The sequence below is a fragment of the Molossus molossus genome, unplaced genomic scaffold (genome assembly GCF_014108415.1).
Source record: "Molossus molossus isolate mMolMol1 unplaced genomic scaffold, mMolMol1.p scaffold_m16_p_2, whole genome shotgun sequence".
Lineage (NCBI taxonomy): Eukaryota > Metazoa > Chordata > Mammalia > Chiroptera > Molossidae > Molossus > Molossus molossus.
Genome location: NW_023425355.1, coordinates 124,283,121 through 124,301,191, shown reverse-complemented (window position 1 = coordinate 124,301,191; position 18,071 = coordinate 124,283,121). Strand labels below are relative to the sequence as shown.

Below are 18,071 nucleotides of genomic sequence, written 5' to 3'. Positions count from 1 at the left end.
AAGTGTCAACAAGGTTGGAAGTGGTGCACAGGGTCAAATTCTTAACAGCTAAAGATGGTGCCCACTTTCTGCTCAGATTTAGTGCTCTAAAGAAGTAGGGAGGTCCAGGCTCCATCCTGTTGTATCCAAATGCTTTGTCATCAGATGGCATCATGCTCTTCTGTAGCAAACAGAATTTACCAAAATCTTTTCCTTTTCTCTGCCTATTTCAAAGGCCTATAAATCCATTTTTAGTGTGAGGGTTCTGAAGTTAGCCCAGTTAAAACTAGGTAATGGAAGAAGGGTTGCACTCCATTCATAGCCCTATAGGTCTGCTATTGACGTTTTTATACATCCAGCCAGCAAGAAACGACACCTTGTTGTGGGTTTTCTTTTCTTTATTGATTTTAGAGAGAGAAGGGAGAGAGATATAGAAACATTGATGAGAGAGAACACTGACTGGCTGCCTCCTGCATGCCCCTCACTGGGGATCTGGCCCACAACCTGGGCATGTGCCGTGACTGGAAATCGGACTGGTGACCTCTTGGTGCGTGGGTTGAAACTCAACCACTGAGCCACACCAGCCAGGTGGGACACCTTATTTTATGATACCAGTGTCCCTTGGGGATTTGAGAGGGGACCCTGGGGGCAGCAGTAATATAAATAAAAGGATACAACTGTTATTTCCTATTAGAGTGTAGGCCACGTAACCACTTCTCATTTTATTTGATCATTTCTCTCCAATAAGTGCCTAATATACCATATTTTTTCAGACATGCAACAAATATTTATTGAGCATCATCTCTGTGCCAGGCACTATTCTAGGACCTAGAGATGCTTCAGCGAATAAAATAAAACAAATGGAGCAGATATCCTATAAAGACACTGTAATGCTAAGTTATGAGTTACAAGGGCTTCTGCCAAGTGCCCTTTACTTTTGTGTTAAGTTAACCTTTGACTTGTAAGATATATTTTTAATTTTTTAAACTTATCTTTATTGTTTAATGTATTACAGATGTCCCCTGTTTTTTCCCCATTGACCTCCCTCCTCCCCAATCCCCCCCAGTCCTGCCTTTCCCACACTACTGTCTGCATCCATTGATTGGTTATGCATATATCATAGAAGTTCTTTGGTTTATCTCATCCTGCCCTCCCTCCCCTCTTTGAGGTTCATCAGTCTAACAACCAATTAGCTCTTCTTAATTCCTTCATCTTTTTCATCCATATCCCTAGCTCCCTCCCATCTGGCAAGCAACAAAAAAGTTCTCTGTATCTATGAATCTGTTTCTGTTCTGCTTGCTCATTTTGTTTGTAGATTCTATTGTTGACAGATATTCCTTTAGCTTTTTCTTGTTTGGGAAACTTTATATGTCGATCCATTCTAAATGACAGCTTTGCAGGATAGAGTAATCTTGGTTGTAAGTTCTTGCTTTTCATCAGTTTGAGTATCTCTTGCCACTCCTTTCTGGCATGGAAAGTTTCTTTTGAGAAATCAGCTAACAGTCTTATGAGTGCTCCTTTGTAGGTAACAAACTGCTTTTCTCTTGTTGCTTTTAAGATTCTCTCTTTGTCTTTAACCTTTGGCATTTTTTTTTTTTTTAATCCTCACCCGAGGACATTTTTCGATATTTTGTTAGATAGAGTGTGTGTGTGTGTGGGGAGAGAGAGAGAGAGAGAGAGAGAGAGAGAAACATCGACGTGAAAGGGACACATTGAGTGGCTGCCACCCACATGACCCAACCAGGGCCGGGGACAAACTGCAACCGAGGCATTCGCCCTTAGTGGGAACCGAACCCGGGTCTCTCTGGACCGCAGGCCAATGCTCTAACCGCTGAGCCAAACTGGCCAGGGCAACCTTTGGCATTTTAATGATGATGTGTCCTGGTGTGGACCTCTCGGGGTTCATCTTGTTTGGGACTCTCTGTGATTCCTGGACTTATATGTCTATTCCTTCACCAAGTTAGGAAAGTTTCCTGTTATTATTTTTTCAAATAGATTTTCAATTTCTTGCTCTCTCTCTTCTCCTTCTGGCACCCCCTTGATGGGAATGTTGGTATGCTTGAAGTTGTCCCAGAAGCTTCTTACACTATCCTCATTTTGGGGGTGTTCTTTTTCTTTTTTCTTTTTTAAGAGAGAGAGGAAGTGGGAGGGAGAGAGAAATAGAAACATCGATGAGCGAGAACATCGATTGGCCATCTCCTGCATGCCCCCCACTGGGGATTGGGCCCACAACATGGGCATGTGTCCTGACCAGGAATCGAACTGGTGACCTCTTGGTGCATGAGTCGACGCTCAACTACTGAGCCACACTGGCTGAACAAATTCTTTTTTCTTTCTGCTGTTCTGATTGGGTGTTTTTTGCTTCCTTATATTCCAAATCAATAATTTGCTTCTTGGCTTTACGTACTGTACTATTGATTCTCTGTAAATTATTCTTTATTTCAGTTAGTGCATTTCTGACTTTTTTTTTTTTATATTGTTGATGTTCTCACTAAGTTCCTTGAGCATCCTTATAACCAGTGTTTTGAACTCTACATTGATTGATTGCCTATCTCCATTTTGTTTAATTCTTTTCCTGGATTTTTTTTTCTTTCATTTGGGACATGTTTCTTTGTCTCCTCATTTTGACTGCTTCCCTGTGTTCGTTTCTATTTATTAGGTAGAGTTGCTATGTCTCTTAGGCTTCATAGGGTGGCCTGTTGTAGTAGGTGTCCTGTAGGGTCCAGTGGCACAGTCTCCCTGATCACCCCAGCTGGGCCCTCAAGGTGCACCCTTTGTGTGGACTGTAGACCCTTCTGTTGTAATTGAGTCTTGATTGCTGTTTGGTGCATTGATGGGAGAGATTTACTCAGGCTGATAGCTGCAAGAACTGGCTGTGCCCAGTGAACACTGACCTGACTACCTTGGAGGATCAGCTGTGCAGGGGCCCACCACACAGAGCAAGACTTACTTCAGGAGGGCTCTGGTACCCAGTGAGTCCACTACTTCAGTGTGTCACTTGTGGAGGTGGTTGGATGATGGTGTTTTGATGTGGTCTGCAGCTGTCCACTGCGTGTGCTGGCTCTGGGACAAGGTCAGCCACTGCCTGTGTTCTACCTGGAGCCACCAGGCATAAGTTACAAAGTGATCTGCTAATGACTGCTGCTTGTGCTGGGTTTGGAGTTGCCCAGGCATGGCCAAGCTGAACCAAGGTTAGCCAGGCCTGAGGCCACTTAATGAGAGGTAGGGCTCACTGAGACCAGATGCTGCTTGTTTAAGAGATTTCAGGAAACTCTGAAGCAGGATCCAAGACAGGCCTATCATACGGTGAAGCCACTGGAAACAGCTTGGGTGGTCCTGAAAGTTGGGTGGGGCAGGGCCTCAGGGAATCACCAGGGTGGAGCAGTGTGAGCCAGGTTGCTAGAGTCACAGATATGGTGACTGTCTGCCGCCCTGGGGAAGGGCTCACCAAAGGAACAACAGCCTCCGCCAGCACATCTGTCTGGGAGAAAGTTGCCCCTCCAGCTCTGGCCCTGATGCCAAACAGCTCAGTTCTTCCCTATATGTCTCTGGTGACTTTCAAGCTGCCTCCCTGACGCTGGAGCCTGGAGGGTGAGTCCCAGTAAGTCCGTGCTCGGGCCCTTTAAGAGGAGCTGCCTGGGGCTGCAGCAGCATCAGCCTCAAACCCCCCCCACCCCGGTTTTTCCAGCCAGAAGTTATGGGGATTCTCTTCCTGGTACTGGAACCCTGAGCTGAGCGCCTGGTGTGGGACAGGGATCCCGGATCCCTCACTCCTCAGGGAGGACCTTCCCAGCCGAGGTGTCCTCCTGATTTTTATCCGCCACATGTGGGTGTGGAACCAGCCCGTCCCCTCAGCCCCTCCTACCAGTCTCGATGTGGCTGCTGCTTTAATTCCGTAGTTGTAGGACTTCCATTCAGCTCAATGTCAGGCGGTTCTGAAGGATGGTTGTTCTATAGTTTAGTTGTAACTTTGATGTGGTTGTGGGAGGAGTTGATACCGTGTTTACCTACCCACCATCTTGACTGGAAGTCCACCGACTTGTAAGATATTTTATCTCCTCAAAGGGCTTGAGAATTTGCCTTCTTTCTTTCATTATGTTTATCACTTCCTCCCAAAAAGGAGATGATGTGTGGTGGGGAGGGAGTGGAGCAGCAACTCATCGTGTGTTTTCTCTTATTTCTTTCTCTTTCTTAGTGTTTTCTTTTATTTCATTCTCTTTCTTAGTCTTCACTGAGCAGGTAATTTTCTCCCACAGGAAACCTAGGTGTGGAAACACATTGTCACCTGATTGCTGGGACTCCATTGTTGCAATTACAATGATTTGGGAAGTTAACTTTAATACTTTAATAAAAATATGAATCCTTACTCTGAAAGACTAAGGACTTTGTTATTGGAGTGTAGGTACGCCCAGGTGAAAAACAATATACAGTTGACTCTTGAACAACTTGGATTTATTTTTAAATGCTTTTATTGATTTTTTAGAGAGAGAGGAAGGAAGAGAGAGATAGAAACATCAATGTGAGAGAGAAACATCGATCAACTGCCTCCTGCATGCCCCCTACTGGGGATCAAACCCGCAACCCATGCATGTGCCCTGACCAGGAATCCAACTGGGACCTCTCAGTCCATGGAATAACACTCAGTCCACTGAGCCACACTGGCCAGACTTGCACTGATTTATTTTAAAGTGGCAGAAATTCAATTGACCGGTGCTGTTCAAATCCACGTTGTTCAAGGGTCAACTCCAACGGTTGGGAATCCAAGTATGTGGCTGTAGTTATACATGGATTTTCAACTGCATGGGTAACTCCCATGTTATTCAAGGGTCAGCGGTATATGAAAAAGGTTGCTACCTTTTTAAAAGTATTGTTTTAGTAGTATTACATTTGTGGAGGACTGTAAAGCCCTTCTTTGTTAGCTTTCATCCATTGGGTTTTAATGTTTTATATCACAGGTCAGCAATTCTTGACAAATATGTCATAGAGAGCCCTCAGCTGGATGCCAGAATACACTTCCCCTATTTACCTCTTGTAAGAAGAGCTAGATGTATTGCTGCACTTTCCCCCGAAGGGATTCCCACAGTAGTTTCCCTGCCTAGACATCTGTGACTCTTTCTGTCTCCACGTCCAAGATGGATGCCAAATGGAATGTTACAGCCATCACCAGCTGTTTGCCAGCTCTCTTTTAATCTTGGTTTTGCTATTCTCAAAAAAAAAAAAAAATCAATACTATTAATTGGTTGGCTTCTACATCTGGAGCCATTTTTTTTTTTTTTTTTAAGAACATGGAATTGCCTCTTTAGGTTTATCTTCCACAGGTTTTTAATTATCTAAAGGGAAGTTATTATTTCTGAAGCTACCTTATAACTTTTATGTTTCTATCTGAAGAGAAAGTAGAACACCTTATGGCATTTCATCTGATTGGACTTAATGTCTTTGTTCTCTGCCTGCATTTTGACCACAATATTTCAATATATTTTTCAGGTTTTCAATTCAAAAACAGCAGAACTACTTAGTCATCATCAAGTGGAAATAAAACAAGAGTTTCCAAGAGAAGGGTATGTTTCCTAATTTAATATGTAAACATATATTGTATTTATTAGGCCATCTCATCCCACCTGCCCAGGGGCTTTCTAAAGTAAACTTGACCAAACACCCTCCTGAGTAGACTTGAGGGATGGGATAGGTATCAGTCAGGAAAAGGAGCAATAATTTGGTAGCTCAGCAAAATATTTGGGTGTTTGATGGCTTAGTGACAGAAAAGGGGATGATAAAGTAATAAAGGGAAGATGTATTAAATATCAGAAATCCTACATTAACTTTGAAGTCATTTAGTTTGTGTCTGCATCATTGCCAAACCGGTTTGCTAATTTGAGTGTAAGTAGGTTTTTTTCTTAACCAAAGATATGTTCTTTTAAAAGGCATTCACATTTCTAATACTAAAATCTATTATTTTTTGACAATAATGTTCATATGTAGTAATTGTGATTAAATAGAATGTTAAGTATATTATTTTAAACAGCCATTTTCAACTGGTATACTCTAAGAATTTTTAAAACATGGAATACCTGACTAGTCAGGGGCACTGACCTCTTTTGCCTTAGATTGTCAAATTAAAAAGTGACAACGGCCAGCACAATAGCTGTCCAGTGTAAATGAATCAAAGTATACCTAATTTTTTTTGTCGGATTGACAAAAAAAATTTTTTTGGCGTGCCACAGAAGTTTAGTAATTAGTTTATGTGTACCATGAAATGAAAAAGGTTGAAAATTGCTTATTTAAAATTTAATGACAGGTATGATACAACTGTGTGGCAGTTTCTTATAAAATTAACCATACTTCTGTAGCATTGTACCCTTAGGATTTAATCCAAGAGCAGTGAAAGCATATGTCTAAAGAAAGTCTTATACATGAACATTTTTGGCAGCTTTATGCATAATCACCCAAACTGGAAACAACCCAAATATGGCTGTCATCAGTAGAATGGGTAACAATGAAATACTATTCAGCAATTTTAAAGCAGTGAACTGATACATCAACAACATGGGTGAATTTCGTTGGTATCATGGAAAGCGAAAAGGGCTGGACATGAAAGAAAGCATACTGCATGGCTATATCTGAAATTCAAGAGGCTAGACTAATTTCAAAAGACCAATCCAAATATTGGTTGCCCATGGAGTATGTGATTGACATGAGAGGCATGAAAGAACTTTCTAGAATGATGGCAATATTCCATATGTTGACTGGGGGTGTTGGTTAGATGAGTATATACATTTGTTAAAATTCAACAAATTGTGCACTTTTGATCTATTCATTTCACTGTAAAGTTTACTTCTATTTAAGAAAGAGAAAAGATTGGTGCCCTACCAAACTTTATAATTTCTTTCTATGAAAAATGTTCTGTTTTAAAGAATTCCTTTGTTTAGCAATAAAAGCTACTGATACGTTAGCAGCATTAGAATGATTGTCCACAGGCCTGATCCCGGTGCAGTTTGGAAAGAGGATACATGGGTCTTGGAAGGATGAAAATTAGAACTATGTGGAAGGACATCGGGTTTTTGGAAAAAGAGTTTAGAGACATAGTTCAAAGCTCAGGAAAGCCGCAGGCCTGAGGAAGGCAGAGAAGAAAAGCATTTGGAAGTCTCTTGCTACTTGCAGCACCTAGGGTAGGATTCTTTTCACTTTAATTATTTCTGCTTTTGAGGTTTCCTCAGTTGCCATTTGTTTCTCCCAGGTTTCTCTGCCTCATCATTTATTATAAACCTTTCAGCCTTCTGAGGCCCTGGTACCTTACCAAACTTGCACTGGGATTGTGTCTGAAAACTTGGACCAATTACTTGTTTACTTGAAATAGTTATTAGAATAAATTTAAAATATCCCCTAAATACTAACAAAACATTTTGAGGGGGAAAATGTCAAAATAGATTAGTATACTTATTTGACTTTTCAGAATTCCTTTTGCTAGCTAGCTAGATGGATATCAATTTACTTGGAAATAACTTTAAAAAGAAAGAAATAGTGACTAGGGAAACATGCCGATAGTTTATCAATTTATCAAACCCACAGGATATAAAGAATTGGGGAACTAATTTTTTATTGGATTTGAAAAAATTATTTAAAAATAGAGTACTTGCCATTTTGTGTCCTGTTATTACCTCCTTTCAAATGATTGATTACTGTATGAAGAATAATAAAAACATAAGGGAAATAAAATAGGCTTTTCTTTAAATCATTTCTTTAGAGTATTGAATATGCTTTGCTTTGCTCATCTGATGTTAATTTCCTCAACAGCCATACTCTTATAAGTGAACATTTCTAGAGATTTGAATTACAGTTATATTGCTTTCTTGTAGACTAACCGAATGCATTCTTTTGTTCAAAGATGGGTGGAACAGGACCCTAAGGAAATTCTGATGTCTGTCTATGAGTGTATAGAGAAAACATGTGAGAAACTTGAACAGCTCAATATTGACATTTCCAACATAAAAGGTATTTTTAATAGAATATTTTTCTCCGTGGTATGATTATCTCAATCAAATTCATTCATTCAGCACATAATTGAGTGCCTATGTAGTGCCAAACATTTCTGGGAAAACTGAGAATACAACAATAAACAGGAAGATTAGGTCCCTGTTCTCATGAAGCTTTTATTTTGGTGGGTTTGAGACCAATAATAAAAACAGACAAATACAAGCTAATTTCGATACTGATAAGTTCCATGCAGAAAATGAAACTGAGTTACATGGTAGGTTGTGCCTAGAGAGGCTTACTTGATATTGGAGCCAGAGAAGGCCTCTTTGAGGAGGTAACACTGTTACTGAGATCTCAAAGGCCAAAAGGGGCCAGCCATGCAAATATCTGAGGAAAGAGTATTTGAGGAAAAGGAAGCAGCACATGCAAAGGTCCTGAGATAGGAATAAGCTTGTGGCACATTCCTGGATCAGAAAGAAGGCCAGGATGTCAAAAAGTAGAGTAAAAGAGGGGTGAGGGGTGAGGAATGAAGGTGGGTAGGTAAGAAGTTTCAATAGGAGCTGAAACGGGGGATAGGGCTTTGTAGTACCAGTTAGGAGTTTGGATGTTATTCTTAGTATCACAGAGAGCCATGCAAAGGTTTTAAACAAGATAACAAGGGATGACAGGATTTTATTTGTGGTTTAAAGACAACTTCCTGGCTGTTGTGCAGAGCCATGTGAAAAGTGGATGGCAAAGGCATCAGTGCACACAGGGAGACCAGTGTAGAGGCTGCTGTGGAAGTCCTGAAAGAAAGGATGGGGGCCCTGGCCGGTTTGGCTCAGCGGTTAGAGCGTCGGCCTGCGGTCCTGAGAGACCCGGGTTCGGTTCCCGCTAAGGGCGCGTACCTCGGTTGCAGTTTGTCCCCGGCCCTGGTCGGTCGTGCGGGTGGCAGCCACTCGATGTGTTCCTTTCACATCGATGTTTCTCTCTCTCTCTCTGTTCCTCTCTCTCCCTCCCACTCTACCTGAACAAAAAATGGAAAAATGTCCTCGGTGAGGATAAAAAAAAAAAAATAAAATAAAAAAAATAAAAAATAAAAAAAAAAAAAAAAGAAAGGATGGGGACAGTGAGGGTGGGGAGAAAGGGGATGCCAGAGCAGTAAAGAGAGGGTGAGGGGAAGGTGGGTCAAAGATAATGCTTGGACCCGGCCAGTGTAGCTCAGTGGTTGAACACCGACCCATGCACCAGGAGGTCGCCAGTTTGATTCCCAGTCAGGGCACATGCCCAGGTTGTGGACCCGATCTCCAGAAGGGGGCATGCAGGAGGTGGCCAATTGATGTTCTCTCTCATCGATGTTTCTATCTCTTTCTTCCTCTCCCTTCCTCTCTCTCTAAAATCAATAAAGAAAAAACTTTAATAAAATACTAAACATAATCAAAATAATTCATTCAGCAAACCTATAGAGGGCCTACTATGTGCTGGGTGTGCTAGGAAAACAATGGAGCATGGTAGGGTTGCACAGTTGATGGTCAAGTGGAGGGAACAAATGTTAATCCAATAATCACAATAATTGCAAATTAATGGAAAATAGTAACAATAATATTTCTGTTATTGCAGATTTTTAAGAGAAATAAACACCCATGTGTATATTTGATATGTTGTTGACAATTTTTCAATATCATATCCTTATTTTATCCCTACATCTAAGTGAAAGTGTTTCAAACTTCTTTTAGGGTTGCATTCACCAAGATTCAGATGAGTTGTGCCTCAAAGTGATTGTTGGTTGCTTCCTGAAATTGTTCTCATAACTTTCACAGTCTAAACCGCCTGAACATATAAGAGACATTCAATAGCACCTTCTGTTGTCAAAACATTCAGAATCACCTAGGTGACTTAAAGCTATGTACTGGATGTAGATTCCAGGACAATTGGCCATGGTTTTGACATCATCCTTCCTCCTTTTCAGGTAAAGCAGGCTGCAACCCATTGGCCTTCTGTACCCATTCTTGTGCCATTCTCTTTTCTCTTGTTTGTGGTGTATGTGAAGGTGACATACAACTCCAGTCCAAATGACTTGTCTTCCACTTGTACTAACTGGTCTGTAAGAATACTGAACACGCTGCTCTCTGCTCTACACTCCTTTGTCTGGATATATGAAAACACATAATTGAGCCAAAATGACCCAACACTTCCTTCTCAGTAGAGCCTATGACCAAGGAAGAGAATGTTCCACAAGCCCCTTCACATCAAGCCAGTCAGTTGTGCTAAATTTTTCCCCCAGATAATGTATTAATTGGCTCTGACAAGGGCCAAGTTTTTGCTTGTCTATATAGAACTCTACATCACAGAATACCAATGCTATAAAGGATCTTTGGTCACCTAGACTTAGGTGCAAGTGAGGGGAAGAGACTCATTGTAGGTCATGTAGCTGTGCAGTGGTAGATGATATTAAAGCACAACTCCGCTGTCTCCTGGACCTCTGCTCTTTTTCCTGAACCACACTGATGATAACCTCACAGACCTTCAGTTTTTAGTTCCAGTGTTGCAAATAAATAGATAAATAGATAGGGATGCCTTTCAGACTTTTTTTCTCCCACTGAAGAGTGATTTGTTATTTGTAGTCTTACCTGATAATCATTGAGTTCACCATAGCTCAGTGATTCTCAACCTTCCTAATGCCGTGACTCTTTAATACAGTTCCTCATGTTGTGACCCCCAACCATAAAATTATTTTTGTTGCCACTTAAGAACTGTAATTTTGCTACTGTTATATCTTAGGCAACCCCTGTGAAAGGGTTGTTCGAACCCCAAAGGCGTCACGACCCACAGGTTGAGAACCGCTGCCATAACTGGTTGTATTTCTTTTGCAAATTCCAGTTTCATTGGTTTTAGTTGTCTTCATTTGTCAGAAAGTTGGTTGATTTCAGGTCCCCATGAACAATGTCTCCAAAATTTAAGTTCACTTTCTAGCTGGGCAGCACATGTGAGCACAAGACAAGTAAATAGGCCGCTTCTTTTCTTCCTGACTTAGAGAGTCGGGCAGATCTGTTTTCCTGTCGCTTATACTGCATATCTATGATGTACAGTCTACATACAGGGTGGGCAAAAGTAGAGTTGTGAGTACATGAAGCACAGAGTTTATTTTTGTATTATTTATTCATTTATTATTTTTCATATGAAAAACTGAAAGCCTACTTTTGCCCATCCCTGTATAAAGAAATACTTTATTCACTTTATTTTAAGAAGAGTGCATATTTATGCTTATCAAAGCCTATAATATTATCTATGAGAAGATGATGCCAGATTCAAAATAAAATAGCCCTGGCCAGTTTGGCTCAGCGGCTAAAGCATCGGCTTGCAGACCGAAGGGTCTCTGATTTGATTCCGGTCAAGGGCCTGTACCTGTCAGGGTCGTGCGGGAGGCACCCAATCAATGTATCTCTCTCACATCGATATTTCTCTCTTTCTCCCTCCCTCCCATACTCTCTAAAAAAATCAATGGAAAAATATCCTCAGGTGAGGATTAACCAAAAAATAAATGATAATAAAATAAAATTTACATTATGTTGTTATAGTCTTAATTTATAATTTTCACATCTAAAGTAGTGTTTCTAACCATTAAGCCCATATGGTATGATCAAATTATAGTAGTGTTTGAATCAGGGAGTCACTGATCTAGATAACTTTAATTAATTATTCTTCAGAAGAAAACATATTACAATGTCAGATACTCTTCATTCATCCTCATGCGATGCAATCAAAACACAACATAAACTATTTCACAGTTGAGAGCATAACAGTCTCAGCAGTTGGACTGTCTTATATATCAAAAGTGGTTCTTTTAGTGTTGGAGAAAAGGGAAACCACCACATCTATTCCTCTGCTGCTGGGCCCTGCCCTACATACCCATTTTCATCACCTGAGACTCAGGGGTCTGAGAAAGATACCCCTGAGAAAGATACCCCATTCTCCTAAAGACCTTCCCAGCAGTGGCCACCATCTCATTTGCAATTGTTACAACTTGGCTCAAGCAAACACTGTCCAGAGACTGTTTTCTTAAAAAGTTTTATGCCTCCTCCCACATGGCACTTTGATTATATTGCACTGTGTCTTTAGTTTTGTAAAAACGTGTTCCAACTATAAATGATGATTTTATTTTATTATTATTTTTTCCTCACCCAAGGACATTTTTTGCATTTATCTTCAGATAGAGCAGGAGGAAGAGAGAGCCATGTGAGAGAGACACATCAACTGGTTGCCACCCACATGACCCCAACCAGGGCCGGGGACAAACTGCAACCGAGGTACATGCCCTTAGCAGGAACCGAACCTGGGTCTCTCTGGTCCACGGGCTGACACTCTAACTGCTGAGCCAAACTGGCCAGGGCAATGATTTTATTTTTAAATAGGGATGCATGTCATCCATAACTCTACCAAGACAACAATTATAACATCCTGAAGTATTTCCAGAGGCTTTTTTCGAAGTATATTTCCTTAACTGTGATGCTAACTTTTCACAGGCACACTTAAGCAAAATTGAGCCAGAGGGGTTGACTGTAGCATTCCAACTAGTTAATTTCACTAGCGATACTCAGTGTTAAGAAAAATACGCACACCCTCCCCGAGAAAGAATATATATGTGAAGCAGGAACCTGCTAGATATAAGAGTATTACATTGGGTTTACATATGCCAATGATTATAGCATCTCTAACTAAATTTGAGACCAGGAAATATATACTTTATGCATGTAACTTTCATAGCTTTTTTTTTTTTTTTTTTTTTTTGGTACGTGCCCCTAGCGGGGACTAAACCCGGGACTCTCTGGTCCGCAGGCAGATGCTCCAACTGCTAAGCCAAACCGGCCAGGGCTTCCATAGCTTTTAAATGGTAGATGAACTAGGGTGAAGAATTGCAAAACCTGAATGTGTTATTCTGAGAAAGAGAAAATTAAAATAACTATTAAGATACACACATGTGCTGGGATTAGCAATCAGAAAACTTAAAAAACAAAACAGGATTTCAGTGTAAAAGTGACAAGAAGTTAGAACACTGAGAAGGTTCAGAGGTACCACATAAGGCCGGTGTGCCCTGGGGAGAAACCAGTATTAGAGGTGTGTTTATGGCTGGAAGAGAATCAGGAGAAGCTATTTCATTGGAATTGGTATACAAGAAAAGCAATTTTACTTGGCACAAAGGAACTGAATTAAGATAGAAAGGAAAGAAGGAGTGGTCAGGGCAGAACCTGTGATCAATGAATCAGATGGAAATAGCTGTGAATTACATTCTGAATACAAATTAAAATGAGCCCACTGAGGTCTCTAGCCTCTGTTGTGCCCACAGTACTGCTAGGGAACTCATTTCTGCTTTGCCCAGTCCCATTCTCAGCAACTCTTACTTCACTCTCTCTTAAGTAATGATGACAATGAATGGCAACAGTAAGCAACATTTATTGAGTGCTTACTATGTGCCAGGCACTATTTTAATATGCATTACCTCAGGGATTCCTCTCTGTAATCCTGTAAATTGGGAACTGTTATCCTCATTTTACAGAAGATTAAACTGAGACCCGGGGTCACGCTGCTAGGAAGCAGAGGAATTAGAATTTAAACCCCAGCAGTCTGGCTTCAAGAGCCTGAGCTTTGCTGAATAGTGCCCCAAATTTGCCATCCAACTTATTCTAGGCCCTATTTCAACAAATAAACTTGTGTGCTTCACAGAACAAGTTGAGGTTCTGGGGCCTTAATTCCCCAACTTCCTCTTTCTGTACTTAAATGTCTGGCTGGATCTCTTGGCGCCTTCCTTCCGCCTTCCCTCCGGCACAAGGGAAGCAGTAGCCTTCTGCCATACTTGAGGCTCCTCCCTCCACCTGTGTATTAATCCCTTCCCCTCTTGTCACTACAAAGATCAGGACCATGTCCCACTGATTCCTAGACTTCTTTCCCCACCCTGCCATTCTCCTTTCTCTTCTTTAGTCCTGCAAACATTTGTGCCTTCTATTTTTTTCAAAGGTGAATTTTGAGCTTTTATTTATTTATTTATTTATTTATTTATTTATTTATTTTAAATATGTTTTTATTGATTTTTTAGAGAGGAAGGGAGAGAGAGAAACATTGATGTGAGAGAAACATCTATCGACTCCCTCCTGCACACCCCCTATTGAGGATCGAGCCTGCAACCCAGGCATGTACCCTGACCGGGTATTGAACTGGGATCTCTCAGTCCACCATACAATGCTCCATGCACTGAGCCACACCAACCAGGCTGTGCTTTCTATTTAAAGAATAATTCCCCCAAATCTCTTCCTTTTACCCTATGCCTCTAATTTTCCTTGAAGTAGAATCTCAATCATAGCTGTGCCTCTAGAAAAGGTGGTAAATAAAGTAAATAAATCTGCATTGGATAAAGATTATTTAGAACAAGGGAGCTGCTGGTCACCCTCAGCTCTGTGTTGGTCCTAATGTTCTTACTGTGTTTTTTATTTTTTTCTTTATTGATTTTAAAAAGAGAGGAAGGGAGTGGGAGGGAGAGACAGAAACACCTTGAGAGAGAACATAAATTGGCTGCCTCCTGCATGTCCCCCACAGGGGATTTGGCCCACAACCGGAGCATGTGCCCCAACCAGTAATCTAAAAGGTGACCTCTCGATGCATGGGTCGATGCTCAACCAGTGAGCCACACCAGCCGGGCTGTTCCTATTGTGTTTTATTCTGGGTGTACAATTTGAGTAATACAGATAATTGCATGTTCCTAGGAGAGGAGGCATATTCCATATGGAGGCAGGGGCTATGGAAGTAAATGTGACTGTTTAGCCTAGACAGGGAAAGAGAACAATTGAGGGACAAAATAGCTGCTTCAAGTATGAAAGTATGACATGTGGGAAGAGGATTAACCTTAATCTGTGTATGTCCAAAAAACATAGCTAAGACCTAAAGGTGGAAGCTACAAGGAAAAGGATTTTATTTATTTATTTATATAAATTAATTTTTTTGCCTTTATTTACTTTAGAGAGAAAAGAAGGGAGAGAGAGAGAGATAGAAACATCATGAGAGAGAACATCAATTGGCCGCCTCCTGCATGCTCCCCACTGTGGATCAGGCCCACAACCTGGGCATGTGCCCTGACCGGGAATCAAACCGGCGACCTCCTGGTGCGTGGGTTGACACTCAACCGCTGAGCCACACTGGCTGGCCAAGGATTTTATTTTTAATAGCAAAGCTATGCAATAGAGATTGTCTGCCTGGAGAGAGGTAGTGAGTATCTTTTCACTAGATGTGCTGTCTGAATGGTCACATGACAGGCAATTCTAGGAGATGTGAGGACAAGATGTGTTGTTGATATATATAGCCTTTAAGGTCTGTCCTGATCTTACGTTCCAGAAGAGCTCGATTTTTTTTTTTTTAAACCCAGTGTGTTCAATCTGGTCTTCACACTAGAATCACCTGGGGAATTTTAAGAAAAAATATTAATGCTCAAATCCCACCCTAGGTCAGTTAAATCAGAATGTTTGGGCCAGGGCTTGGACATTGGTATTTTTTTAAAGCTCTGTAGCCGATTCTAATTTATATCTAACCTGGAAACCTCTGATTTAGCTGAATCAAGCAGAATTAAATAAGATGGTATGGATTCAAATTGTACTTATAGTAACTTACTGTAACTATAGCACTTGAGTTGTATGTAGATCAGTATAATGTAAATGCCATCATTTATACTTAGATTTAATTCAAACTTGTATGTCTTATATTATTATTAAAATACAGAAATAAAATTGAATTTCTAACTAACCATAAGATACATTTACCCAGCATCAAGTATCTTCTCTGTGGCTATTTTCTTAAAATACAGGTGTATACATACACGCACACACACACACATACATGCCTACATGCACACACATGGAAGGAAATTTCTTGTAGCAGTTAGTAAATAAATGAATGAGGTGATTGTTGGTCTCAGAATAATAAATTAGGTATTGTAAATTTGGAAAGTTAATGCATTCCCTTTTTTAAAATATGTTTTTATTGATTTGAGAGAGAGAGAGATAAATATTGACATGAGAGAGAAACATTGATCAGCTTCCTCCCGCACACCTTAGACTAGGAATCAAGCCCGCAACCCGGGCATGTGCCTTGACTGGAAATCAAACTATCAACCTTTTGGTGCATGGGATGACATTCAACCAACTGAGCCACACCAGCTAGGGCATGGATTCCCTTTTTATAAGGTAACCTGGGAGCCTTTCATTTGGATATTGATCTGGGTTCATGTCATCGTGTGCTGGGAGTGAAGCAGGAAGGAGTCTGTAGCAATAAAAAGAAGACCTTGACATTGGGTGTTTACTTTTCCTGAGGCCACTTAGAGAAAATAAACTCAGTACCACTACAAGTGTTCCAGATGGTTTTCTGAATTGTTATGTTTTAGTTATGCCTATAAAAAAAAATGAAAACTATTCTGAAATAGTTTTCGTCTTGCTTAATTTTCTACTCCCTTCTGTTTAACTTTGTTTTTAAAGCTATTGGTGTCAGTAACCAGAGGGAAACCACTGTAGTCTGGGACAAGATAACTGGAGAACCTCTCTACAATGCTGTAGGTAAGCTGTTGTGCATGGATGTCAAATGCAAGGCCTTTCTCCACTTGCAAATGTTGTCATACTAAACTATCCGGCTAAAAAGCATGCAGTCATGATTCCTATAATTTGATGGGATGGACAGAAGAGTTCTCTAAGGAAATCATTGTTATTTATACACACACACACACACACCATTTTTAGCTATTTATTCACATCTTGAATTGACTCTCTTTCCCCTTTATCTGATTATTTGTATTATACAAATGCCGGTCGATGTTGCTAGAACTGTTTTATAATCCCTGCTGTTTCTGACACCTAAAAGAGATCTCCACTCCTCCTCCCCTCAACAATCAAAATTACAAATGTTTGTAGTCATCTCTCTATAAAGCACTTGTGTACTTGGTCTTCCCACCTGGGAATTTGAATTGATTCTTTTGAGGTTATGAAAATTTCAAAATTTTAGCTCCTTCTGTACAAATGAGCTATTTCAGTATGAGTTCAAAAACTCAGTCTCAAACACATCACTATTCGATATCATGTCTTATTAAATGTAAATGACCATGGTTATATTTTAGCACCATTCTTAGAACATGACAATTGAGCACTGAATGATTATGTCACTTGCTAAAAGGGAAATTGTGTTCTAAATATGTAATCACTAAAAGGCATCATTCTGTCACAAATAGCAATGCACAATTTTTGTCAAAATACCAGAATCTGGGGTGGGGAATGGAGGCAGAAATCATCAGAGATGGGATGATTTATACAATGAGCTATTTTTACTTTAGTAATATGGTAGTTACTTTAGTATTAATTGGAAGAAAGTGATATTTAAGCAGAAAATATATTAAAAGGAAGCCTGTAAGAGTAGCATGAACCCTTTGTAAATACTCTTTATGAAACACTAAGGCATTTAATGTTACTGTGTTATAGAAAGCATTTAGTATGTCGTCTGTATTTATGATTTTTAAAAGACTCAAAAGCTGTCAAACTGTCAAAGAATTGCAACCAAAGGTCCTATTACACAAAAGTACATCTTTTAAATCTTTATTTTGTCCTCATTCTCATGAGCAGCTTATGTTGAATATAAGTAAAGCAGAATGTTATAATTTTAAGGACTAGTACCTATGAGAGTATTGTTTCACAGGTCAAGTTTAGCCAACTTCTTGAACTAGTTCGGGCTTTTCTTTTTTCCTGGTGAAAGGAAGAGCCTACACAAAGGAACCAGAAAGTTCCTGTTAAACTCTAAACTCGAGTTGTAAAAGTGCAACTTTGGACTTTGAGTTGTCATTTTAAAATAATGCAACTAGGTTAGTTGAAGTTATGCTTATAGTGTAGGATTTCAAGTAAATGTTTTACCAGAAAAACTTTGTTTGCGATGTGCTTACTCATTTCCTTGTCTTCTACCTGTGTCCCTCTGTGCCCCTGCCCCATTCGCTGTGCTTTGGAGTATTAATCCCAACCATACCTATGGAATATGAAGAACTTTTTCTCTTTACTGAACCAATTGCATGTTCTGAGAACTTCTTATATGTTTAGTGCTATATTGGGTGTGTTGTGGAGGATAGGAAT

General features: G+C 40.2%; 1 protein-coding gene across 4 annotated transcripts in view; it reads left to right on the top strand.

The window, feature by feature from the left end:
• The window catches only part of GK (glycerol kinase), a 77,006-nt gene that overhangs the window by 7,895 nt on the left and 51,040 nt on the right, over nt 1-18,071 (top strand). For all 4 annotated transcript variants that reach the window (XM_036270219.1, XM_036270221.1, XM_036270222.1 and 1 more), the window contains exons 2-4: nt 5,464-5,537; nt 7,862-7,968; nt 16,443-16,520. In XM_036270219.1, coding sequence (XP_036126112.1) covers nt 5,464-5,537; nt 7,862-7,968; nt 16,443-16,520 — 259 coding nt within the window. The remainder of the gene's footprint in view (nt 1-5,463; nt 5,538-7,861; nt 7,969-16,442; nt 16,521-18,071) is intronic.